At 42.2% G+C, this 27,758-nt stretch overlaps 1 protein-coding gene across 1 annotated transcript in view; it reads left to right on the forward strand.

Annotated features, from left to right (window-relative positions):
• The window catches only part of SVOP (SV2 related protein), a 70,662-nt gene that overhangs the window by 32,873 nt on the left and 10,031 nt on the right, over positions 1-27,758 (forward strand). The window contains exons 6-13 of the mRNA XM_082253584.1: positions 48-172; positions 4,630-4,693; positions 6,690-6,815; positions 7,844-7,972; positions 11,842-11,915; positions 12,545-12,621; positions 17,401-17,508; positions 22,790-22,901. Coding sequence (XP_082109710.1) covers positions 48-172; positions 4,630-4,693; positions 6,690-6,815; positions 7,844-7,972; positions 11,842-11,915; positions 12,545-12,621; positions 17,401-17,508; positions 22,790-22,901 — 815 coding nt within the window. The remainder of the gene's footprint in view (positions 1-47; positions 173-4,629; positions 4,694-6,689; positions 6,816-7,843; positions 7,973-11,841; positions 11,916-12,544; positions 12,622-17,400; positions 17,509-22,789; positions 22,902-27,758) is intronic.

The following is a 27,758-nucleotide window of genomic DNA, read 5'->3' on the forward strand; positions in this document are numbered from 1 at the left end:
CATTGTGTTTAATTATATTTTGTATCTACATTTTTTCTCTTGCGTAGGGTCTGAAGATTAGCGTATTCTGGACTTTGTATTACGGGATCCTCAGTGCATTTGCACCAGTCTATAGTTGGATTCTCGTGCTTAGAGGATTAGTTGGTTTTGGGATTGGAGGAGTCCCTCAATCGTAAGTTACCTAAATCCAGGACTTTTTTAAAATGTACTGTATATTTACACTGTGTTTGACTGTATTTCATTTAAACTTCATTTTAAACCAAATTCCATTTAAATCAAACATTTTATGTCTCTTCTGCAATAAAAAACCTGCCGGGTCACAGTTTTTGATCGTGGGACTTTACTTCCACTTTATTTGCTATGCACATAGTGAAAGGTGGTAAAATAATGGGCTAACAGTGCTGTGGTTTGATAGTGACAGACCTTCAACGGAATAAATTATAGTATATGGTCCTCTAAAGAAACAGCTGACTTGACAATATGCAGAAAAATGGCAGAATAACAGTACATAACCAACAAACAAGCAAGTATTACCACACATGGGTAACAAACTGACAGTCCTGACAATATGTGAACAACAAACTGGCAATTTTGACAACATGGGGACAACAAATGGGCAGTTGCAACAATATGTAGGCAATAAGGCCTGGGCTCAAGTTACAAATATATAAACAAATGGGCACTGCCCCCACTTATAACTGGCCTTCGCAGCAAGGAACACATTGAAGGACAACACATGTAAACCAAAACCAAAGAAAATTCCCAGCTCAACTTACCGGCCAGCCTGCTACTAATCAAATTATCCTGTCTAACAGTTTGCTTTAAAAACAGAGATTTAGTTAGCACACATTTGCAAATACATGCGTAAGCTGCAGAGCCACCTCACAGCATCTCAGTATTATCTGCAGTACGAACTCTGTAAATTTTTTAGAGCCTTCATAGTAGAAGCATATGGATTATAATGGATAGGCAATGGGCAGATGAGCCTGGAGGGAGCCCATCCCTCCCTAAAACATAGGGGTACACTGGACACCCAGCATATAGCATGATGGCTGCAAAGGTGTCCAGGGAATCCCCTCACCAATATTTCTTTGGTTTTGGTTTACATGTGTTGCCCTCCCATGTGCTCCTTGCTGCAAAGGCCAGTTATAGGTTGGAAGCAGTGAGCATTTGTTTATACTGTTGGAATACTGGTGAGGGAACGCACTGGACATGGACACCTTTACTCCTGTTGTGTTATATGCTGGGTGTCCAGTGTCCCCCTGTGCCTTGAAGGCAGGGTGGTCTCCCTCCAGACACACCTACCCTCTACCTATCCATTATTATGCATGCACTTCTACTGTGGAGGCTCTCAAAAATGTACAGAGTTAGGACTGCAGAGAATACTGAGGTGCTGGGAAGTGGTTCTGCAGCTTATGCCCCTTTTTTGCAAATTAAACCCCTGTTTTTTAACGCAAACTGTTAGAAAGGATAATTTGGTTGGTTGCAGGCTGGCCAGTAAATTGAGCTGGGAATTTTCTTTGGTTTTGTTTTTCAATTCACAACTATGGCTGACAGATGTTTGATCAATAAACTGCAGCTAAATGTGTGCAAAACATCAAAAAATTGGACATGGTTAAATACCTTAACTTATCAGCTCAATAAATACTATTTCTATCTCCACCTCTGAATTTCAACTGTGTTGTTTTGTAGAACTACATGTTCAAGCAATGTATGTTTTGACTCTAGCCTGTAAGAGATATTGGGACACAGCCAGGACTACAGTGTAGGGCGTATGCAGGTGCATCTCATAAAATTTGAATATTATCAAAAAGTTAATTTATTTCAGTAATTAAATTCAAAAAGTGAATATACAGTATATATATATATATATATATATATATATATATATATATATATATATATATATATATATATATATATATATATATATATATATATATATATATAGATGCATACCACACAGAGAGATATATTTCAAGCATTTCTTTTTTAAAATTTTGATGATTATGGCTTGAAACTAGTGAAAACCAAAATTCAGTATCTCAGAAAACTAGAATATTACATGAGACCAATAAAAAAAAGGGATTTTTAATACAGAAAAGTTGGCTTATTGAAAAGTAAGTAAAGTATTGGTCTTATGTAATGTTCAAATTTTCTGAGATACTGAATTTTGGGTTTTCTCTAACTTGAATCCATAATCATCAAAATTAAAAGAAAGAAATGCTTGAAATATATCACTCTGTGTATAACGCATCTATATAAAATATATGAGTTTTACTTTTTGAATTAAATTACTGAAATAAATGAACTTTTTGATGATATTCTTTTTTTATGAGATGCACCGGTACAGTTAAATGACACATTGCTAGCTGGGTTGGAGAAGATAAAGTAGCAAATAGACACACTATTAAGGAGAAGATTGGCCTGGATGCTGCACATCTTTCACAGGTAGCTCATTATAGGAATGTGTATAGATCTGTCCTGTATCTTCATTTATTTAGATTTCCCACTCTGCCTACTGACTATGCTCTGTGGTTGGAGCGAGGCAAATGCGGTCGAATCAACCCACTCCTTCCTGCTTCCTCCTACTTCAGCAAACCTGTCTTTGCTACTGTCACTGCTGCTGTTTTTTCTGTTCTAACTGATAGTAGTTATCTCAGTAAGCTAATAGAAAGCTAAGATTTAGAGCTGGGGATTCAGAGATCCAGTAAACTGACCACCTATCTGGAATCTCTGGGCCAGACCTGGCAAGTTCCCAGCTATGGTGATATGGAGGGTGAAGCATGGCATGCGGCACAAACCCCCACCCCCACCCCCCCACATGAAAACACTGCTCCCGGGGACATCTCATTATAATCCATAATACATGACCATACATTCCCTGAACAATAAAATATCTATTGTGCAGTTTCTGCCACTAGAGTATTCCTTCTCCTAAATTTAGCTCTAACAGTTACTGTGACGGGAATCACTTTGGTGGGGGGGGGGTGGATCCCAACTTACCTTACAGAGGTTGAGAAATCCCTCTCTCAGCTTCCTGGGCCCCTCTTATGTGTAAGTCACACTGTGTCTATTAGGGGCACAGGGTGACCAAGAAAATGATGGACAGCTACGTAATGGACACTGAGAATATGGTTTGGATTACTTCAAATGGGACAGTAATATTTATCAACAATAGCTCTCAAGAAATATATGAAGACTATTCCTGGTCTGTTTGATTCTGAACATATTCATTAAAAGAGCTGGTCACATTGGCCTCTGTTCCATGTTCTTCAATGTAAGAGAAGGACAGTCTGTTACTGATGGTCTCCTGCAATTGTCTGTGTATTGAGGTGTTATGTGTTTTCTGCTAAGCATGTCTGTCCCATTGTTATTTACCTTACCTATTGTTTCTGTCCAGATAGCTAAGTAAATAGCTCAGTTTAATTATGTTTCTGTATACAATTTCATCTGCATACGATAATGTAATCAGGCTCACCTGACCTGTGTGGTATATATTGTGTGTGAGTCTGTTCAATAAATGTTCCAGATCTTATACAAGCTATTCTCGCCTAGTTTTGTATGGGGGCAGCTAGAATATCTAATATCTATGTTCAAGACTGAAGGAAACATTAGCTCATTGTGGATCGCGGTTCTGTTACATTGATAGCAAGCGGTGGGATGCTTCCTGCAGTCTGGGACATCCAATCCTCCACTGGGATCTGAGGTCCGAAAAGCAGAACAGGAGAGGTACAGATACCAGCCCCCATGGAAGAGGAATTCAGAAGGAGGTTGGGAGAGATGTGGATACAGCTCAGGGGCCAGTGTCAGAGCAGGTCCTGCTAGAATGGTATGATTCAATCCGCTTGGAACTATGGAAGGAAACGCTAGCCCGTGAGCAGTGACAACAGGAAAAAATCCTCCCCTCCATCCAGGAAAGGTACTGGTCACAGTATGGATTGCAGATGCTGTTTTTGGGAGATAAACAGCACAAGGAGCAGACAGCTGAGTTAAGCAGGCTGGTCTGGGCAGAGATGCATTTGGAAGAGAGCTATAGAGCCCTCCGGTGGCATGTATCCCAAGCATGCCCTTGGATAGCGGATGACAGCCCAACAGGAGGCTTTGGCTACGGTGGCCTGAGACTGTTGGGTGGGAAGCTGTTCTTGGCTAGTTGTGTATGAGGGCAGCTAGAATATCTAAAATCTATGTTCAAGACTGAAGGAAGCGTTATTCTGACAGAAGCACACAAGCGCGTTGGGGATCGCGGTTCTATTACATTTACAAAAACTAGCATAGCAGTGGATGAACCTGTAAAGATCTTGCTTCATGAACAGCAGCAGAAGGTTAGTGGCTACCTTAAAGAATGACAGCAGACAAAGATGTGTAATGCTATGAGTACAGTATATGCAGTATATATTCCAGGGTTACTTTCAGTGTTTCCGACAGTCCAACACTCTTGGTACACACAATGGAGAGAATTTAGCACACCATGAAGAGAATTTAGCAATGGAGAAAACCCAAAACTGCTTACTTCTGCACACTGCTTTCTGCACTAGAAAGTATACTTAGAGGAAGAGGGTGTTTTGAGGGAGTTCATATAGCCCTAAAATGTGCAGTGATTTTGTTTTTTTCCTTGCGTTATTACAGAGTAACCCTGTATGCAGAATTCCTTCCAATGAAATCTCGAGCAAAGTGTATTCTGTTAATTGAGGTGAGCTGATTCTAATGTTCACTTTTTAATGCGAATAAAAAATATTTTATGAAATTATATATGTATGTGGATGTAGCCATTTTTGCTTATCACATATGCAGATTTTACTTTTGCATTGTTACACATTAGTTGTGGTTTACTGATCCTTCTCGCAATGCAAGTCTATGGGTTAGCTGACTAAAGCAGGCCATGAATTATTTGTTTTTTGTATTTTTTTTACTCAGCCAGCTGGCTGATCAAAATAAAAAAATGAACAGATTCCCCCATCCACACATTTTAAGTGGATGCAGGATTCCTCCCTGTTGCTCTATTCTATTCTGACAGCAGGACTTCTCCACTGCCTGAATACACTGATCAGGGCTGCAGCCAGGTGGCTGCATGTGCTGATCGAACACAAATTTTTCAACAGCCTCATTCAAAGGAGTTGATCACTAGGCCGACTCCTCTTGAACAGGGACGGGCATAGATGAGTCAAAATTCGGCCAAACTCTGCTGAAAGACATATATATATATATATATATATATATATACACACACACATATATATATATATATATATATATATATATATATACACACACACACACATATATATATATATATATATATACACACATTATATTACCAAAAGTGTTGGGATGCCTGCTTTACATGCACATTACCTTTAATGGCATCCCAGTCTTAGTCCGTAGGGTTCAATATTAGGTTGGCTCCCCCTCTGCAGCTATAACAGCTTCAACTCTTCTGGAAAGGTTTAGGAGTGTGTCTATAGCAATGAAGCCCATTTGTGAGGTCAGGCACTGATGTGGACTAGAAGGCCTGGCTCGCAGTCTCCGCTCTAATTTATCCCAAAGGTGTTCTTTCGGGTTTAAGTTAGGACTCTGGGCAGGCCAGTCAAGTTCCTCCACCCCAAACTCCCTCATCCATGTCATTATGGACCTTGCTTTTTGGGCTGGTCCAAATCATTTGGTGGAGGGGGGATTATGGTGTGGGGTTGTTTTTCAGGGGTTGGGCTTGGCCCCTTAGTTCCAGTGAAGGGAACTCTTAAGGTGTCAGCATGCCAAGACATTTTAGCAACTTCATGCTCCCAACTTTGTGAGAACAGTTTGTGTTGGCCCCTTCCTGTTCCAACATGACTGTGCACCAGTGCACAAAGCAAGGCCCATAAAGACATGGATGAGCGAGTTTGGGGTGGAGGAACTTGACTGGCCTGCACAGAGTCCTGACCTCAACCCGATAGAACACCTTTGGGATTAATTAGAGCAGAGACTGCGAGTCAGGCCTTCTCCTCCACATCAGTGCCTAACCTCACAAATGCGCTTCTGGACGAATGGTCAAACATTCCCATAGACACACTCCTAAACATTGTGGACAGCCTTCCCAGAAGAGTTAAAGCTGTTATAGCTGCAAAGGGTGGGCCAACTCCGTATTGAACCCTACAGGCTAAGACTGCGATGCCGGTAAAGTTCATGTGCTTGTAAAGGCAGGCGTCCCAATGCTTTTGGTAATATAGTGTGTGTGTGTATATATATATATATATATATATATATATATATACACTGTATATATATATATATAATAATGAAAAAAAATTATAATCAAAATTAATAATGACTCCAAATTTGTACTCTTTCCCTTCGAACCTGTATATACTTCTTCCAAAAATGTTTAAATATTTTGTATTTTCATTGCCAAAGATGATAATGTTTACCTATTAAGGCATTTTTTGGAACTATGCGAGTGTCTTCATGTTTAGTGACATACTTGGGTAGTTATTTCTATTAAAAAATAGCAGACAGCAAACTACAGTAAGTAGAAATCGCTGTCAATCAGCTTAAACAAGGGTTCTTTATACGGACAGGTACCAATGTTTTAGCCAGACACTGATAATAAATGATTTTGATAAATCTTTTTCTACTTCTGCTGTCAAGACGTGTGCTTTCTTTGTAGTACTACAATGACAAACTTGGATTCAGCTTAACATTTTTTATTGCAGATTTTCTGGGCTGTTGGCACCGTGTTTGAGGTTCTACTAGCTATTTTTGTGATGCCCACATTGGGATGGCGCTGGCTTCTTATACTGTCTGCCCTTCCCCTCATGATTTTTGCCGTTATGTGCTTTGTAAGTATTTAATAAATACAATCAAATTTATTTAACCTTTAGGTTACTTTTATATATGTGATACATTTGCAGAATAGATAATGAGCCTTTAATGTTTTTCTACATGTGTTTACCTAATAGAGTGCACATCAACTAGTTCTGCAGTTTTCTGTCCAGGTGATAGTGGTAGGGCAGGTCCATCAATACACATACATATTGATATGCCCTTATTAAAATTTTCTGTAGTGATTTTAAACCTACCGATGCCAGCTAAAACAGTCAATCCACCCAAAAGAAATATGTTAGTTATATGGTATTTGGATGCTGGGGAGCCAGACCTTGGCCTCATATGCCAAGGATATTGCAACATTAAAGAATAACAAATTAACATTAAGATCTCTCTGTCATTATTCTTGATTATCTCCTCACCTGAAAATTGTGAGTGTTGCTGCCTATTGTGTGTTCCTGTACTTTCTGCATTCTCCATAACCTAAAACGAATTGAAGATTCAGTAGAGAGAGTGGAAACCCCTCATAATGACCACAATAGGTCTGCAGACCCAAGAATTATGGTCAGAGCTCTTATGCCATACTTCTCCTATGGGTCACAGGAGTGTATTTAGTTCTGCACTTCTGTGACCCAGTTTTAGCCTAAAACGGGCTAAAGACCCAGGCACTGCAGGGAATCCCGACAATATTGTTGAGATCCACCATATGCCTGACCAGCAGCTGGTTCAGCCTCTCAGTGCACCAATGAGAGCCTGAGCCAGCCGCTCCCGCCCCCTTCACAGCCCAATGCTCCAGTGAGCACTGGTGGGGCAGAGGATAGAGCCAGTGACTGACAGTCATTGCTCTCTGTTCACTGAAGGCCGAGAACTGAGTGATCAGAGGTCATGAGATTGCTTAGTTCTCAGTCTTAGAGCCAGTGGGGGACAGCGACAGTGTCAGATCGATGCTGATGCTGCAATCACAAAAGTGTTTATGACCGTTTGTTCACTTAGAGTTGTTCTGTAGAGCATGTGTATATCATTTTTGTCTGCTGTTTTCTAGTGGTTGCCAGAGAGTGCAAGGTATGATGTTCTGTCTGGGAATCAAGAGAAAGCTCTTGCTACTTTGAAGCGTATTGCAACTGAGAATGGTGCTCCAATGCCTCTAGGGAAACTAATCTTATCTAGACAGGTATGTATTTGTTATATATATTTGGTTGACAAATAGTGGCAGTTGATGGGTACGTGGGTTCAGAAAGGATTGTCTTGTGGCCTTAAGGCTTGGTTTCCACTAGTGCGACTTGCAGTGCGACTTGACACATGTCAAGTCGCACAGCAAGTCAAAAGCCATTGTTTTCAATGGGGCCCGTTTCCACTGCCGCGGCTTCAGTTGCGGCGACTTCAAAAGTAGTTCGTGCACTACTTTTGAGCCGTCTTCAGTGCGACTTCCCTCTATATATGAGGGACAAGTCTCACCGAAGCTGCAGTTTACTTTTGCTACGAAGTCGTGCTAGAAGTAGCACGACTTCGTAGCTGCACTAGTGGAAACCTAGCCTTAGCAGAAGGATTCTCCCAACATGTTGGTTAAGCTCTTGAGACCATTCTTAGTCATTTATTTTTTGTAGAGAAAGATCCTTTAACTTTAAAGTGGAACTTTAGGCAGAAAATTAAGCCCTGCTAGTTCACTTCAGGCTGGCCCCTTTTACAAGTATAGCTACAGTATGTAAAACAATAAACATAAGTGCTTATGCTGTTTAAAATCAAGCACTAGACTGTCTCACCCTGCTCTGCATATGCTCAGTTGCTTTCTATTTTCTGACACTGTGCCAAAAATGTAGAGGCCGATCTGCTGACATCCTAAAGATTAATGCCCCATACACACGTGCAGATTATCTGCAGACTTTTGTCTGCAGACTTACCTTTTCTATGTAGTGCAAGGGCCTGCCGGATTGCATACAAATTGAAAGTGTTTAGGTTTGACCTCATATTATATGGTTTTGGTAAGTCTGCAGACAAAAGTCTGCAGATAATCTGCACGTGTGTATGGGGCATTACTGCTGCTCAGTAGCTCTGGGCCTCCTCAAAATGGCAGCCTCCAGCAAGAAGGAACAGCAGCAATGCTGGAGGCAATTTACCGCACACACTAATTTTGGTAGCATAATTATTATGTTGAATGTATGTTCCTTGCTAAAAAACATAGTTTTTTATTAGGTTGTTAGTAGTAAAGTTCCACTTTAACTTCTATGATCAGGAACACATAGTTGAACATTGAAATGAAGAAACATTATTGTATGGGATCTAAATTATTATCAATTCCAAAGGAAGCAGGTCATTCTGTGAAATGTGTTGAGGAAATATAAGATAGTATTTCTAGTCACTCTTCTGGATTTCAAGGTTACAACCTCAAGATGTGTTTTTAGACATATAAATCTATACTTAAGATATGTTTGTACTTATGATTTTTGTGGGATATTTTTTAAATAATCGTATATTTGTAAAAATAAAATAAAAATGAGTGCATGTTTTTATTTACCGTATTTATCGGCGTATAACACGCGCCGGCGTATAACACGCACCTAAATTTTAGGGCAGAAATTTCAGGAAAAAAGCTGAAATTTAAAATAAACAGCTTTAAACTCAGAACATTTTTCTTAAATTAAATGTAGTCTTACCAGTGCCCACAAATGCAGCCTCATCAGCGCAGTGTCCTTAAATGCAGCCTTGCCAGTGCAGTGCCCATACATGCAGCCTCGTCACTGCAGTACCCATACATGCAGCCTTGCCAGTGCCCATACATGCAGCCTCGCCATCGCCAGTGCCCATATATGCAGCCTTCGCCAGTGCCCATAATTGCAGCCTCGCCAGTGCCCATAATTGCAGCCTCGCCATCGCCAGTGCCCATACATGCAGCCTTCGCCAGTGCCCATACATGCAGCCTTCGCCAGTGCCCATACATGCAGCCTTTGCCAGTGCCCATACATGCAGCCTTTGCCAGTGCCCATACATGCAGCCTTCTCCAGTACCCATACATGCAGCCTTCGCCAGTGCCCATACATGCAGCCTTTGCCAGTGCCCATACATGCAGCCTTTGCCAGTGCCCATACATGCAGCCTTTGCCAGTGCCCAGAATTGCAGCCTCGCCAGCGCCCATAATTGCAGCCTCACCAGCGCCCATAATTGCAGCCTCGCCAGCGCCACTATACACATCACTTTTAAAAATCTCCAGAATGCAGCGGCGAGAGGTAGAGGGGGGCGGGCGGCGCCGAGGAGAAGGAAGGATGCGCTCTCATCGGAAGTCCCACCAAATCAAATTCAGCAAAACCAGAGGCTGATATAAACGTCTCATGCTCTGGTTTTGCTGAATTTGATTTGGTGATAAATTGGAATGAATGAAGGGAATCTCATGGCATTGTGAACCTGTGACCAGGGAGTGCTGAGCCACCTTCTTAAGAGTGCGGTAAGCAACGGTGCAATCGGTGGTACACCCACTGGCGCCAAACTTTGTTATAGCACGCAATCACACACGTGGTTATCAATAGCACTCAGCACTTTATATGTACACATGTGTTTTTATATGGTACACTGAGCACAGCCCATGCGAATATATTGGAAGTTTTATAGCACGCAGCACTTTGGTTTAAGCACTATAAGCACTTTTATATGAATTTTATGGTTTATGGAATTGCACAGACATAATATTTATGTGGTAGCGCCGGTCCCAACATCACTTGCACTTTTTACTATATGCCGATAAATACAGTATTTAGTTTTGTATCTTTGCATGCAATTAAAGGGTACCCAAAAAGTCCCCAAATAAGGCTTCTTGCGATTTATTGAACTTTACCAGTGCATCGCCAGGCACAGATGGTTGCTGTGAAACAGTCCATTAAGATCAAGCTTTGCCCAGATTGGTGTTTTTACATACATGCATCTAACCTGATAACTGGATTCAGGATATAATCTGGATCAGAAATTATCCCTGAGTTTATTAAGAAAGTCAACTGGATGTTTCTATATCCTGTACTTGAACTATTCAGTTGACCAATTTACCCTCTGATGTATACCTTGATCCGACAACAATCAATTTATATATATATATATATATATATATATATATATATATATATATATATACACACATATTTAGATTCTTTCACGCATCACCTTGGAAGTAGCTTAAAATCTATCCCCTAAGGAAACCATTCTGGTGAAAAATGTCGGGATTGCTACTCCATGACATTACTGCGCATATATATATATATATATATATATATATATATATATATATATATATATATATGAATTTTTCTAATAATGTACACAGCAAACAATTGATTTTAATTATGTTGTATGTCTTTTTAGTATTAATATTTGGTTGATTCTTTTTTAACTATTAAAAAAAATTAGTACGTTTTAAATAATGTTCTGATGTTCAAATTACTGGCACCTTAAAAATCCCCAATTTTGTTCTTCCCCTTCCGATGCTGATTTCTCTTGTCGAACTTTACCAGTATAGCTTGACACCTTTACAGCATACAGCACAGGTGTCAAACACAAGGCCCTTGGGCCGAATGTGGCCCCCCTGACCATTTCATGTGGCCCTCGCACCTCTCCTGCAGCTGCAGCACCTTCCTTGTCTCTCTGCCCCCACCTTGTCTCAGTAGTCGGCAGCAGAGAGGAGAGAACTCCTTTGCCAGATCCAGCACTTCTCTGTGCAGCTGCAGAAAGGCTTGTCTTTTCCCTAACCCCCCCCCCCCCCTTCTCAGCAGTCAGCAGCAAAGAGGAGAGCAGAACTTCTTTACAGATTCTGCACCTCTCTGTGCAGCCGCAACACCACCTTGCCTTGACATCTCATGTAAGGGTGTAAGGGGCCGTAATGCTGATGCGGCCCGCAATGAAATTGAGTTTGACACCCCTGGCATACAGCATACTGTCTTTTTTGTTGGCAATTAATTTTGTTGTCTATTGATTTATTTTGTTATTGTTTAGGTTTTAGAAAAACTTCCCTCATTAGGAACTAAATTGCACTGGCAAGTAAATATAGTCTCATCTATTTTACAGGAAGATCGTGGTAAAATACGGGATCTTTTTACACCTCAGTTTCGATGTACAACACTGTTGCTTTGGTTTATATGGTAAGTGGTAAAGCTCTTATGTCTGAAAGACAGATTTGAATATGGGTATGGCATTTTTAAGCCAGCCTTCTTGGTTTCGTTTGCAGATCGTGTTTCTGTTTCGTGATGGGCAAAGTGTCAAGTACAATTGTAGTATAGAGTAGTTTAAACTGTCATATCTATGGAACAGTGGACATAGTAAACAGTGTTTTGACCTTTAACCAGAAGGGTTAAGATAAATCTATAGGTAAAGCTTTTTTTAGTTTAGGATGGCATTTAGTTTAGGATGGCGTTGGCAAGTGTTAGATCCTTGGCCGAGTTGACTGCTGTTTGTGATCCCGTTGGGGAGATTAACCATTTCTGATGGCTATAGTACCTGAAAGATAACATTTTGGAGTTGTTCCCAAACGTAAAGGTTAAGGCAAATTTTGGAGTAGGGGGCGGGGCACCTGATTGCTGATACAGTGAAGATAAAGCAATCAGGCACACTGGCACATATCTGTTTGCGTGTATGCAAAATGTATAGGTCTTTGACCATATGGTATATTTGCTATTTTTGCAGTTGTGCATTACATATTGTGAAGCTTATCTGTAAAAAAAGGTCACATACTGACTATGAGACAAATAACATAACTTTTTTTATACCTCAGGTTTTCCAATGCCTTTTCATACTATGGATTGGTTCTCCTAACTACAGAACTCTTTCAAGCTGGAGATGCATGCAGTAGTAAGTAACAGTAATTTTCACTTTTTATATATCACTTACTAATATCCTATAAACCTTTTCTATCCTAGGTCCATTTCTATACTTTGTTACGAGTCATATCAAGAAACAAGCTCCCAGCTACCAAATACCTCAGTCCTTAGCAACTTCAATTTCTACAAATCTATACTACTTAAATAATTTTTTTGCAGAAGTTAGCACTTGTAAAGTCTTCTTATTCATAAATATTAGGAGTCTAACAGCTGAGTGCTGGACTCTAATGTCCCTCACTAGACTTACTTACAAATCTGTCATTAACCTAATGGCCCTGGAAGTCGAGAGAGCTTTTCTAGAGATCGCACACCTTTCAAGTCCATTTGCAAACGGTCTTCCCTCCAACGTCATCTCATATCTGAGATTTATGTGCTGTTTTCGGCTGCTATTCCTCCTGACAGCGGGGCTACATTTAAGGTTTAGAAGAAGGACTTAGATTGCCATCTGGAAGCGGAGAACTGGGAATGTATCAATACCTCAGTACACAAGGGTTCCCTTAATGTCTGTAGCGCACCCCATGTAGGAGCTGCTGGTGAACTGGGATCCCCCACCCTGCACAGCCAGGCACAATGAATTTCCACAGGCACATTTGAGTCAGGAAACAGTCCAGCATTCTTGTTGAATGTCCTGGACCTGTGTCCATGCTCATTCACAATGTGGTCTCCGCAAAGGCTTGGGAACATGCATTTACTCCCACACAATATCATCCTCCCACTCTCCCCGGGAGTTCTCAATGATGTCCATGATGTTGGGAGGAACATAGGGGTAGTCCAGACCCCACTGCAGAGCTTTTCTCTGCTGCACCTTGCATTGAAATCTGGAAAACCTGGGCAGTTCTCTTGGCTTTCCCTTCTCAGGAAGTACCCAACTGCTCTGGTCTGGGTGGTAGAGGGTCTGTTGAAGAATTTCTACCTCACGCTGACTGGGATCTGCATGACTCCTTTGGTCCCTTCAGATGATCCTGGCTCGTTCTTCACCTCGGACAGCACTTTCTCCTGCTCCCAAGTGGGTCCTCACTCTCACTCCTACTCTGAGCTACTGTGAGATGACCAGTCTGCTAAGTCGTCATCCAAGGGCCCAAGGTTTGCCTGCAGTCTGGGCAAACCCCAGTCTATGCATCCACCACTACCACTCTCCACTAGCTCACCTGAAGACGGACTGTCTTTCAGCACTGGCTCCTTCCAGGTGGGACTGGCAGGGTGTATGGGCTCGGACAGCATCTGGCTACTGCTGGGCAGTATTGGCAGGTACCAGCTTCCCGACCTGGCTTCAGACCAAGGTGGCTGTTCCGTGAAGACTCCTGACCACAGGTCCACGCTGTAAATGAGTGGCTCCTGTTCACTTGGCGTCAACTTGGTGAGCGGCTCATCACAGTGTCCGCACTGGATCCAGGCACTGACCATCGCGGTCGTTTTTCTGCTCGCAGAACACAGCCACTTAGTCCCCTCAATCACCCTGAGGGTGAACCCCCCCTTGATGCTCCAGCCTGACACCAGTGTCCACCAGTGTCAACTACTGCAGATCAGGCAACCAGGTCAGCGCTGGGTACACGTGCACTTTTCGCCATCTTGCTCCTCTCTCTCACAGTTAGCAGGACACACTGGGTCTCCTCTGGTGCGGGGCTCCACTCTTGAGCTTTCAGACTGGCTGGCGCTTACAGCTCGGATTAGCAGGCCTTTCTCCACACTTCGCTGTAACCTCTTGTTTACTGTACTGGTTTGCTGGCACAGTGATGATAATGATGCATACACTAGCACTTGCAGAGCTTGTCAGGCAGTGCTGTATCTTGGCCTAGGCTAACAAGGCCCAGGCCTAGGGCAGCACTTTGCAGGGGGGCAGAAAAAAGCTGCACCATGCACGAGAAAAAAACAGCCTCCTCCCGGCTCCCGCACTAAAAATGGTCCCTGCCGGCTTGCGCTACACACTTTTAGTATAGTGCCAGTCGTATAGGCCGATTTGGGCTGGAGGGCAGAGTCCAGGAGGCAAATCAGTCTGGCACCCCCATAAAGCGGTCACACTGCTACCTCCTGGTATGATATGATGGTATGATGATGGGCACTGCTGAGGCTGACCTTATGGGAACTGATGAGGCTACACTGATGGGCACTGATAGACTGTGTTGTGGTCTGTGGTTTACAGATGACAAGGCGGGTCATAAACAGGAAGAGGTGTGGCCTTTACAGGAAGGGCTGCGTCATATTTAAATTAGGGGATGCACAAGTTTAGTCAGGCCTAGGGCAGCACAAAACCTAAATACACCACTGTTTTCAGGACAAATCGCTCTTCAGTGACTGTGTCCGAGTAACTGGGAGCAGGTGGCAGCAAGAGTCTACTGTGGTCTCCAAGAGCAGCAGCAAAGTCTGTAACACACATTATACTGTAGCCAGCAGGTTTAACACAAGTATCTATACCAGCTGCGGTTGGGCTAACTGGGCAGTGCAGGGCAGCACTGGTTTTGGCAGCAACTCCCGCTGGTTGCTAAGGACAATGGCACTTAGCAATAGGCACACAGTCAAAATTGGCAGAGCACATAAGCCAGCTCCCTGGTTTTAACCCTCCGTGGTCCTGAAAAAAAAAGAACAGTTCTCTGGCTCAATGACTCTTCGGTTGCTAGGAGCAACAGCTGTGCAGGTTACCCTGAGCTATATCCCGAATGAGCCCCCAAATGTTGTGCACCCCACGTAGGAGCTGCTGGTGAACTTGGATCCCCCACCCTGCACAGCCAGGCACACCAAATTTCCGCAGGCAAACTTGAGTCCGGAAACACGGATTAAAACTTGGATGTGGAATAGGGGTATTATGGGATGCCCAATTGACTTCAGAAAACTCCTCAGGGACAACCCTTCCTATATACAGCTATATACACTCCTTCTCTTCCTCCAACACTTTACTTGATTGCAAAACAGACTCAGCTGGGACACTTTAGTAAATCTGGCAAAGTGCTTGGCCAGATTAAAGCACAAGCCCTTTACAGGCAGGAACCTTTGGTTGTGTAACAAAGTCTGGTGTCCAGCTTACATTCCTATGACTACTGATCCCAGCACCACCTGTTCAGGCACTGCCAGACTGCCTGGCCACAGCTGCCCCCCTCACAACCTCCCCTGGCCACCTCTCCTCAGTCCTCCCAGACCGCACACTTACCAGTCCACCCAGCTGACTCCTTTGGAGAACTCCTGGATGTGCAGACCTGCTCCCGCTGTCCTCACACTTACTCCCATGCCTCTAGGAAGGATGTCCTCTGTGTGCTGTAGAGTATCCCCCCAGCACCCAAGCTCCAGGCCCGAGGTCACCTACCCCCAGACTAGGGGGCATCTTCATGGGCCACCAACAGCCTCCCTCAGCACTCCTCCATCTTCCATCTGACTGCCCCTTGCTGGCCTGACCCACGAGTATTTATGAGATACCCTCACCCTGCCAGCCCATTTACTGGAGATTGGCTGGGGCCCTCATCAGTACTACAGGCAGCTCCTCTTAAACTCCACCCTCTACTTCTGGAAGCTTCTTCAAGGTTCCAGAGAAGGGGGCGTTTCCAGAGATCCTGCCTGCTAAGTCATCCAACCTTCCTGAGCTCTGGCCCAGATTCAACCCAGGCTTGGCTGCTAGCCAAGCCAAACTTATTCTTACAATTATGTACACTAGAACACCTCTAAAATCTTCCAGACGGCAACAGACCATTGTTGGCCCTGTCTTGGGGATGAGGGCACATTTCTCCACATCTGGTGGACATGTCCTAATTTGGTCCCTTTCTGGACTAAGGTTCATGATATTACGGCTCAGGTTACGGGGATGACAGTTTACTTCATGCCAAGCCAATATCTGCTTCATCACTCTTCTCTTTCTGTACGCACTTATAGGAAATCTTTGCTCATCCACATGATCAACGTTGCATAGTTGTGTGTCCCGGTATGTTGGATGGACACTTTGCCTCCCCTAGCCTGAAGGAATGGTACATTCATGAGAACAGCCTGGAGGAGGAGGGGCTGATCTTGGCAACCCTGGATAGAATCCAATCTTTTACTTCAACTTGGGCATGTTGGATACACTATAAAAATTCAGACGAGTTTAAAAAAATTATTAAACAAATTATTCTGGGCACCACTGGTATTTCGGAGTGCTATCAGAGGATGGGCCTGGACAATGGGGTGGCTTTCATCGGTGACCATCTGCGACCATCTTCTACTTCTTCTTCCTCCCTCTCCTGATTGCCTAATGAAGCTCTTTAGCACGTATACTGTTTTTTTTTTAAGTTTGTATTTTAAATTTTTGTACTAATTTATTAATAAAAAAAACTTAAAGATTAAAAAAAAACATTATCAGTCAAATTTAAAAAAAGTTAACAATAGGATATGGCAGCAGGTCCAGAGTGAGCAGCACCAAAGCAGTATTATTTAGTTTCTTTTTTTTTTGCATGGCAAGGCCACCTTTTTGAACCATAACATTGTTGGCAGTAATAATTGGGGGGGATGCAGACACTGCTGATATAAATCACTATATTTTCTATAACACATGCAACTACCATCCTTTTATCTAAAGCCTCTTGGTTGATGTTTGTACAGTTTCTTTAGCAGCTCTAAATAAAGCCTCTAAAAATGCATTTTTTTTCTATGGCTAATAATTTCATGGTCAATAACATTGCAGGTGTTGTAATAGTAATTACACTTTCTCCTAGAGTTTGCTCTTCTCAGGACATAATCTAGTTAAATCTTTTTATGATTAATATTATTACTATAATTTTTTACTCTCTTCTAGTTTCCAGCCGCAGGAAGACAGTGAAGCCAAAGTGCAGCCTGTCCTGTGAATTTTTAACTGTGGAAGATTATACTGATTTATTATGGACCACACTATCAGAATTCCCTGGTTAGTATACAGATAAGGGGCAAACAAAGAGTTTTTACCTTCATCTCCACAAGCAATTTAAGCTTGTAACCTAATATGCAAAAAGCATATTCCGTTTAATGCAGTTACAAGTCGGTCAAGGAAAAATTTTATTCATGTGGGGTGATCCCCTGAGTGCCACATCCCAAATTGAAATACAAGAACAATGGGGTTCCCCTTGGGGCGGGACTTTTAAGGCACTGTATAATTCAAGATACACAGTTTATTTGAAAATTTTATTGAAAAAGTATATAAATACAAAGAAAATGGTTAAAATAATTGGCAAGTTGTACAGACATAATACACAGTGAAAATGCACCACATATAAACCGCGGGTGTTCACCCGACGCGTTTCAGAGAGGAACCCCGAACTCCTTCTTCAGGGGTGCCCGCAGGAGGTGGTCTAAGGATAATTAGTATGTAAGTAATGTGTCATCCAAACAAAAACGTGTACATTGTAATAATTTCACAAAATTTCAACAGAGCACTTACATGTTCACTGTAAAGAATGGAGAAACTTGCCTGCCTGTAAAGGCTAAAAAACAGGAGATCAATATGCCGAAAGGCGCCAACCTGGAATGCCGTGTGGAAATGCTCGATGTTGGACCCAAAAGAAAAATTCTCTGAATGTCACAGGTGGTTGAAAAACTGCTTGCAACCCGAATTCCCCAAAGGGAAGAAGGGGGTAGGAATAGCTGGAACCCCCAGAAGGCAGTCCTGCTGAGCAAAGGCCAAATAATTAGAATTAAAAATCCCAAAGTTAGCCAAAAAACGCAATAATGGTAACAAATATTTGTTTGGAAAAGATCCCAATAAAAATAAAAGTATTGTTTTGATTTATTTTGCCTGAGGGGAAAAAATCGTCCATTGCCCAAACAATGTGTGACAGAACAGGTTAATATGAGTCCGATGCCGGGCATGTAAAATATAAAGGGAGCTTTGTCAATCAGCTGAGACTGGTCTCAGCCGAGAGACAATTGCAATCAGCTGGTTGTCAATGGGGTTCCCCGGGTCACATACGCCGGGCCCGCCCCCTACCGGAAGTATCCGGCGGAAGCTGGGCCGGCCTATGCGTCCCACCGACACGGTAATGGACTTCCGACTGCGTGGAACGCAAGGCGGAGTCCTCTGGGCATGCGCCTAATAGCTCAAATACAGAGCTGGATGGAATGGGCTGTTGCCGATACTGCGGGCGCCATCTAGTGGCGTCCGCTTTGCCGTGCCGTGCCGGGCTATTCCAGAGCCGAGATGGGGATATGTGTCTCCCCATCACACAGATTCCATCCATCGAGACATCAGAGAAGGTTTAGGTCCTGTAGAAAATAACAAGGCAACAAAGACCATAAGCCTAAGTGCAAATAGTTATTATCATTGCAATATCAAAATATAATTTTAAGAGAAAGTAATTTTCTTGAACTTACAGTTGGCACCATAGTCGGTCAGACTGACCTACCTGTGTAAAGGTTTTATTCATACATATGCTTAGTTACAAAATATTGTACAATCACTCAATATTAATCACTACATGAGATAGAATATAGAGATTGAGAAACAACTAAACAACCCTCACATTAAACTCATGTCATCATTAGATGCATTAGGCAACAAAGAAGGTTATAAAGAAAAAGGGGACAAACTACAGAAGAAAAAAAGAAGAAAACTGCGGTATAACAATAGACTAAGTCGCTGGATTTCCATGCCACCAGATGTGAAGCCCTCCAGGAAGGGTTTGTATGAGACCATCTCATTAAGTCCTGGTGGCTCTGTCGCTCTAAGGCGATAGATCCACCTCAGCTCAAGCTGGAGGAGGGTCTTATTCCAATCCCCTCCTCTCGAGCTGGGGTGGACTCTATCTAAGATCAAAAACTTTATTTTAGGAAACCTCCCTGCATGAACCAAACTGGTATGGCGACCGAGAGGAAGGTCAGGGTCGCGGGTTCTCATACTTTTAATGTGCCGGCAGGCACGTTTTGTAAAATCCAGTTTAGTTTTGCCAACATAAAAGGTTCCAGGTTGGCGCCTTTCGGCATATTGATCTCCTGTTTTTTAGCCTTTACAGGCAGGCAAGTTTCTCCATTCTTTACAGTGAACATGTAAGTGCTTTGTTGAAATTTTGTGAAATTATTACAATGTACACGTTTTTGTTTGGATGACACATTACTTACATACTAATTATCCTTAGACCACCTCCTGCGGGCACCCCTGAAGAAGGAGTTCGGGGTTCCTCTCCGAAACGTGTCGGGTGAACACCCGCGGTTTATATGTGGTGCATTTTCACTGTGTATTATGTCTGTACAACTTGCCAATTATTTTAACCATTTTCTTTGTATTTATATACTTTTTCAATAAAGTTTTCAAATAAACTGTGTATCTTGAATTATACAGTGCCTTAAAAGTCCCGCCCCAAGGGGAACCCCATTGTTCTTGTATTACAAGTCGGTCATTCAAAAATTGGCTGTAATTCACAGTAATGTGAAATGTTCATTCATTGCATAGGACATATTGGCATGAAAATTTGCCATTTCACTACCCTTGTGATTTAATACGTTGTTAAAGTAGAACTAAAGGCAAAACTTGTGTAAGGGAAGGATTTGTTGCCACCTTTGATCCATTGGGGAGATTTTCCTTTAATTCTTGTTTCATAACCAAATTAGGAAGTGAGAAGAAATCTCTCCAAATATTGGGAATCCCTTGTTGTCACCAGGGTGACCAAAACTAATGTCCCCACTTGAAGATTTGCCCTGTATCCCTGTTCTAGTGACAATCCAATTTTGGGGTTTTCCTTCATTTTCATTTTCAGTGAACGAGATACATAGTGATTATTCATAACAGGAACACAGATAGCAATAAAGACCTGACAGAGGTTCTAATCCTTATCCACTCTATTCAAAACTAAAAAAAAAAATGTTGCCTTTAGTTATACTTAAAATGCTTAAAACATATGGTAGTCTGAAAGTTCATTTGGATCTAATATGATATCAGTGAATACCATTTTGCATTTGATTATCAATCAAGTCAAGGAAAACTTGCATTTGCGGTCCATTTGCTGTTGGTTTAAAATGTAAACACATGTAAACACATGTAAATGGAGATATTTTTTAAGCATCTCAACTGATCTTCAGGGAAAAGTCCCTGCCAGAAGACATGTCTAAATAATAACAAACTTGGCGCATTAAGCCTAGTACACACTATGATAAAATCGGACTACTGATCGTTCGATTTTCCACGACAGTGCATATCCTGATGTGGTCGGAATGGCACTGGCTTGTATGAAAATTCTCGCCCTACAAATGCAAACGTAGGCAAACCTAGATACATACTAGTATTGTAGAAGAGGAAGTGTAGGGTTGTTTTATGTTTCTGAACATGCACAGTTTTTTCTATTTGAATATTTTTGTATGACTACTGTACACATTAAATGAAAATTGGACGTTGCAATAAACATTTTCTAGCCTGCACCTTCAGTTTTTGTTGTCCAAAATGTCAGAATCGGCTGTCTAAAACACAATACCAATGATCAGACATCCGGCCATATGTTCATTGTACAACATTTAGTATCTTGTGGATGGGCCTTAAGACCCTAAAGTGGTGGTAAACCTTTACATATACCCAGTGAAGTGACTGGCCTCAGGTAATACATAGAGATGAAACAAATCCTCCTTTATAAGTTGTACCTATTTTTCTGCAGTCTTTTCTTCACATCTGTTTAAAGTGCTGAATTTTCAAAGCTTTCATAAAAAGGGGGCAGAGAGCTGGAGTTACAGTCTGCAAAGTTCAGTGAGGAGAGTTCGCAGTTGACAAGAACAGAGCTGAGGCTGTCACTCTGCTGGAGGTCCCTCCCCTGTCACCATTTTTCTCTTGGTGACAGGAAAACTTGTCAGAAGTGATACACGATGATAGCAGAGGAATGAAGCAGCAGACAGAAACTACACCAAGTGCTCGTTATTGAGACAAGTACACACTATAGAGCAATGGTCTCCAAACTGTGGCCCTGGGGCCGGATGTGGCCCTTTGCTTGCCTTTACCTGGCCCTTGAGTCATTATTCCTGCAATTAACAACAACAATAGGGCACTATTTCTTCCACTGACACCAATGATGGGGAAAAATTATTTCCACTGACAACATAAATGGGGTACTATTCCTCTCACTGACACCAACTATTTCTCCCCCTAATACTACAGATCAGACATTGTTTACTTCCACTGGGCACAGTCCAGACCCCTAAAGTCTGAAGTACAGTAAACTGGCCTTTCTTAAGAAAGTTTGGAGACCCCTGCTATAGAGGGATATGCTTTGTTTATATTTCATGTCTGGGGTTTACAACCACTTTAATAAGGCCCCTTTCACACAGCTCCGTTACGTCAACAGAGCCCTGCTGTTTAGCGGGGAATCGATCTGCCGATCTCCCACTGAGCAGGTGGATGACAGCACCGTCTCCGCTTTGTGTGCGGAGAAGGAGGTGTCAGATCCCCGCTCTCCTCTATAGGGGAATCGGATAAGAACAGACCGCCTGTCCGATCTCATCCGATCCAATCCGCCAGACAGATGGAAAATAGGGTTTCCATCCATCCGGATTTGACGGACAGGATCGGATCGGAAGTCAGCGGACATGTCTCCGCTGACATCCGATGCCCCATAGAGGGGCATCTGTTCGGATCCGCCTGAAAAACTGACAGGCGGATCTGAACGGTCCGCAAGTGTGAAAGGGTCCTAAGGGTCAATGCACACGGCTTAAAAATGTCTGTTTCTACAGAAGTTTTGTGTTTTTCTTTCCCTGCCTGTAGAAGCAGCTTAGTGCTATCCTATGTGTCCATGCACATTAGGGCTTTTAGAGGGATATTTCAAGAGGAGACTTTAGAGGCAGAAAAAAACATGACAAGTGAGTTTCTGACTGGGGGTTTCAGGCAGAAAAAAAGGCTAAACTCTTATAAGCACTCTAAACATGGCGTTTAGGAGCGGTCAGTGTTTTCAGGTGTACATTGACTATTGTAGTAGAAGCGAATGTTTTGGAAAAAAATGCTTGCAAATGCCCATAATATCTCCTAAACTCTGTGCAATACGAACTACTGTAAGCATTTTTTCTGCTGCTTTTTCTGCTAGAGGTTCTGGCATTTTTTCTGCTCCTAGTGTGCATGGATAGTAATAGTAACAGTTTCACTAGTCAACCTATATTCCAGTGAAGATAATTCTGGCTGATATTCCTGACAAAATTCTATGTATGTTTATCTTTATCATGGCTACATATCCTGTGTTTCATATTAGGTGTGTTGGTGACTTTATGGATCATTGACCGACTGGGGCGGAAGAAGACAATGGCCATCTGCTTTTTTGTTTTCTCTTTTTGTGCACTTCTCCTGTTTCTTTGTGTTGGAAGGTAACGTAATATGATCGACACATATTACATTTTTTTCAGTAATCCTTTGCTAAAATACCATTACCCTGCAACATTAACCATACACTGAAACTTACATACTCAAAAAACAGGGTTTTACAGCATGAGTGTAAACTGTTTGGGACAGTGCATTCCCCCAGCACACACAATGGTAAGCAGAGTGTCAACAGAGCTCTTACAACCCAAAGTTTATTGAATCTTGATACTACAAAGACATTGGATAAAATCAGAACCAAAGTGTCCAGCTTGTATTTTTCAAGCTGGACAAACACTGGAGAACTGCTTTTCATTTTATCTCATATCAATAAAATAAAAAAAGTGTTAAATGTTTAAGGGTTCTGTCAATTTTCTGCTTACCATATTAGTAACTTCTGAAGCAGAAAATATTGGAATTAGCTTTGCTAAACTTTGAAACTGTGGCGTCTCTATGGGGGTGCAGGATTCGCGGACTGCACCCGGAAGACACCCACCAGAGGGGTGACACCATCAAGTAGGAAGTGATATTCGACCGCGATGGTGACACCCTCATTCGTTACAGCGCACATATCAGTGCACCGGCACTGACCACATCATTTACAGGGGCCTGTTTGGGGTGCGCACCATGACCGTGCACTGCCGGCCTGAATCTAGCCTCCCCAGCGCCCTGCAGGGCACTGTGGCAGGCTAGACAGGAGAGAGCCTGATGGAAGGGAGTGGGGTGACACCATGTTTTACTGCACCAGGTGACACAAGCCTTAGTGACGCCACTGGTGGGAAAGGTTTGTTGTTCTGTAGGATGACCGCAGTATAATCTTCCCACCCTTTTGTGGTTGCGAGAAAAACTGTTTTGGGTCTTGATCTTGTTTCTATGATTGGTGACTGGTTGCTATGTGTTACTGCAGGTTATTCATAAACTTTCTGAGTAGGCATGAACATTGCTAAGCCTTCTGTTTTTTCATGGGATGTGACAATGTTGTTGCTGTGCCATGCATAGTCCCATCCAGATGCTTAGCATAGTATTCAAGTAAGTAGACTTATGCATTATATTTGGCCATACAGAAATGAGGCACATGTTTTAAACAATTGGCAAGGGTGCTTTTAATCCTTCAGCTTGTGTTCATACTGGTGCGTGCGTAACACTGCATGTGATTTGCACAGGAATCGCACCATATTCCTGTGCACATAACATGCAATGTCTGTGCAGTGTGATTTGAGCCATACATTTTGTATGGCTCAAAACGCATCGCCTCTGCACCAAAATGGTGCAGGACTCTTTTTTCCACACTTGAATCGAGTTGCATGGGTGTTCACACCCATGCGATTTGATTCTGGCAGTCGCACTGCATTTTGCAACCAGTATGTATGCCATGCAAATTGCTATGCAGTGCAATGCGATGTGGGGGCAACGCAGCAAATCTTTCCTGCATCGGATCAGTGTGAACCAGGGCTAAATAAAACATAAAAATGTATAGAGGCTGGTACATTAAATGTATACAGAAAATGCAATATATCTATTGCACTACCCATAAGTCCCTGAGCAGGGATTCATTACAACCTTCTCAAAGTGCTTGTCTTGTCTGTACCAAGCCCCAAATCAGGACAGGCTCAATACATTTAGGTTTCTCTTCCTCAGGAGTAGAACAGGGTGTGACATACTGTATCTACATTAAAATAACAATTTGAAATACAGTAGTAGTATAGCAATATATAGCATGCTGCAACAAACATAATGCACTTAAAAATGTTAGTTGTTTACAGAAGCAAACCAGCCAGTCTTTTAAACCCTCTGGAGCAGAGGCGCTCAACCCATGACCCGCAGAGCCCTCTGATGTGGCCTGCGACCTCAAACCAGGGAAGTGCATGCCCATGCTCTTGGATGGTGGGTCGGCAAGCCCAGATCGCGATCAACTGGTTACCGACCCGCCATCCCAGAGCATCGAACTGGCACCAGCAGCTGAGAGAGCATGGAGGGAGCAGGAGCTGCATAAGCTGATGCTATCTCTATAGTGCTCCTGTCCCAGATGGAGTGATACCAAGTGCACTTCGTCTGGGACCTTTCTTGTAGCCTAGAAGGCGATGCGAGCAGAAGCTGGAAGAGAAAAATAAGTCAGTGTATTAAACAATACATACACTACACTGATCCGCAGGTAATGTGCAGTGCACTTAAGGCTTTCCTGCGGGTTATGTGCACTGAGCCATAGATTGCTATTATATCCTGTGTGTTTGGTGCGCTTTCTGAGGGCGCACCAAAACCCCTGAATGCACAGCGTAGCTATGGGGACATGTTGTGCCCCATCTTATGCCAATCTGTACCTGGGGAAGTAGGAATGCCTTTTTCCTTCTGATGAAGCATTCATACCATCACTCTCTCTATCTTATATTATACAGTGTGCACTGCAGGAAGTTTACTTTTTAATTGAATACTTCACAATTAATGGAATTTGGTTGGTCATTTGCACTCCTGAGTTGGTAGATTGCTTTGTTTCTCCTGCTTACTTGCAATCATATTTGCAATTCCTGGTGGATGAAAAGTGGTTGAAAATGAAAATTGCTACATTTATAGAGAGCTTAACCCAATCTGTTATGTTAGCCAGAAATATGGCAATTGTAAGGCAATTTCAACCAGTTTTAACCATCTTTTAAAATGAGCAAAAAAATCAAGGCAATCTACTACCATGTCTGATCATTTCACAGTCTTTGTAGAAATTATTAGTTGAACTGCATTCATCCTATAGCTCTTTTTTATTTTCAAACAATGGTTATAAGTGGTTGATTTTGTCTACATATTTCCATATGCATTGCCAGCATTACACTGGCTTTACCACTACCTCAACCTTAAGCCACAATTTAAAGGACAACTGGAGTGCATCAAATACATAAATCTTTTTCTGAATTATTCACCATAGTAGGTTGTCATGACCAAAAATGTATGCATGTCCACAATATAGTAGAAATCTCCAGCAAGAGGTATTCCTTTTTAATCAGACATGATCTGTGTCTTCAATAATCAAACTACAGATATCATGATTCCTTGCAGCCATTGTTTTAATTTTACTTTTCTTGCTATAGTACAATTTTCTATTTCTGGCTGCAGCTGACAGCTGTGTTGGCTCTGCTGGATAACCAGCACAGGAGATAGGTGGGTGGTATTAACTTGTCAGCAATGGGAGTTGGAATATCTCATCCTACAAGCTGAACTGCTTGTAGGAAGTTGCATCCTCCGCATGCTTTACTGTATGTACCAAAAATACACATAACAATAAAGAGTTAACCATGGATCTGATTGTTTCAAAAAACCAATTCCTTGAAAATGATCTTTCAACCCAGCAAAGAAAAGATTTGGTTGAACTTGCAGATCAAGACAATCATTAAATGCAGTTGATTTTATTGAAAATATCAAAAATGATTGTAACTTGTGTCTTGGCTGGCTTTAGAAACTCTGCCAGTATTTTAGTGTGAGATAGAGCTCTGACTTGTAAAGTAGCCATTGCTGTATAACATTAATAAATACATAAAAAAAATATGTATACTTTTAAGATAAAATTTGCTTCATAAATTGCCTTTAGGCTGGGTTCACACTATTTGCGGAGCGGCTTGCAGCAGGGGGTCTGGTGCGTTCCTATTCACCGTTTCAGGGGCGACTCAGGTCTGAATCTTTGCCTGAATTCGGACCTGAAACGGAGCCAAAGTCGCACAGGACTCTTCTGCAATGCGCTCCGCGGCCGCCCCGGAGATCTGTGAACCGGCTACATTGAGAGCCAATCACACTCTTCTGTCATGCGAATTGGATGCAGAGAAACCCACATCCAATTTACATGTGTGTGAACCCAGCCTTAAAGTCCTCCACTTTGCACATATTCTATTTGTTGTAGTCAGTCAGGGGCATCCATGGAATCAGGGAAGAAAATGTCATATGATATAATAGGTAAACAATAAGCTCCTAAAAATGAGGACAGAGGGCACACAGAGAGGATATACTCATCCGATCCCTTTATCTTCCGGAAAACAGCACTCCCCTACCCAGCAGTGGACTGTTCCTGCCGTCCTCAGGTCCAGAGCCAGTCTATGGGCGTGATGATGTCAGAAACAGTCCATGCTCAAGTCTGCTAGAGTGCATGGGGGGGGGGGTAGTTTGGGAGGGATTGATCTTGCAGACAAAAGGATTGGCAAATTAGGTACATATATTTCCGCTTTCCTCACCCCCAGATAAAAATGAGCAGTTAACCCATGCAGTGCGGGCACAGCCCCGCTGCATGGAAAAAATTATTCCTGGAATTCTTCTTTAATGGACAGTCCAGGCACAAGTATATAATGGAAAGTAGTACTGGGGTCTTCTTTTTAAATGGCCATCAGAAAAATTGGAGCATGTCCAGTCTTTACAATCATAAACTTATAACCTGAAGATATAGGAGTATCTTTTTTTTAGGCATGTATGTAAAGTCAAAACTTTTATGCATATAATGCCAAGCTGCAGTTTCCTTTTCCTTACAGTTGTTAAGTGTACATTCCAAGTCAGTGCAAGACAGTAAACAAAAGAATCTGACAAATACATAGAAGAGATATTAGTGTTCATATAAAAACAAAACTGCATATAAAAACAAAACTGCATTAACCACTTAAGCCCCGGAAGATTTTACCCCCTTCCTGACCAGGGCCTATTTTGCGATTCGGCACTGCGTGACTTTAACGGACAATTGCGCGGTTGTGCGACGCTGTACCCAAATGAAATTGACGTCCTTATTTTCCCACAAACAGAGCTTTCTTTTGGTGGTATTTGATCACCTGTGCGATTTTTTGATCATGCGCTATAAACAAAAAAAGAGCGACAATTTTGCAAAAATAACAATATTTTTCAAATTT

The sequence above is a fragment of the Pelophylax lessonae genome, assembly GCF_965119305.1.
Source record: "Pelophylax lessonae genome assembly, chromosome: 1".
Taxonomy (NCBI): Eukaryota; Metazoa; Chordata; class Amphibia; order Anura; family Ranidae; genus Pelophylax; species Pelophylax lessonae.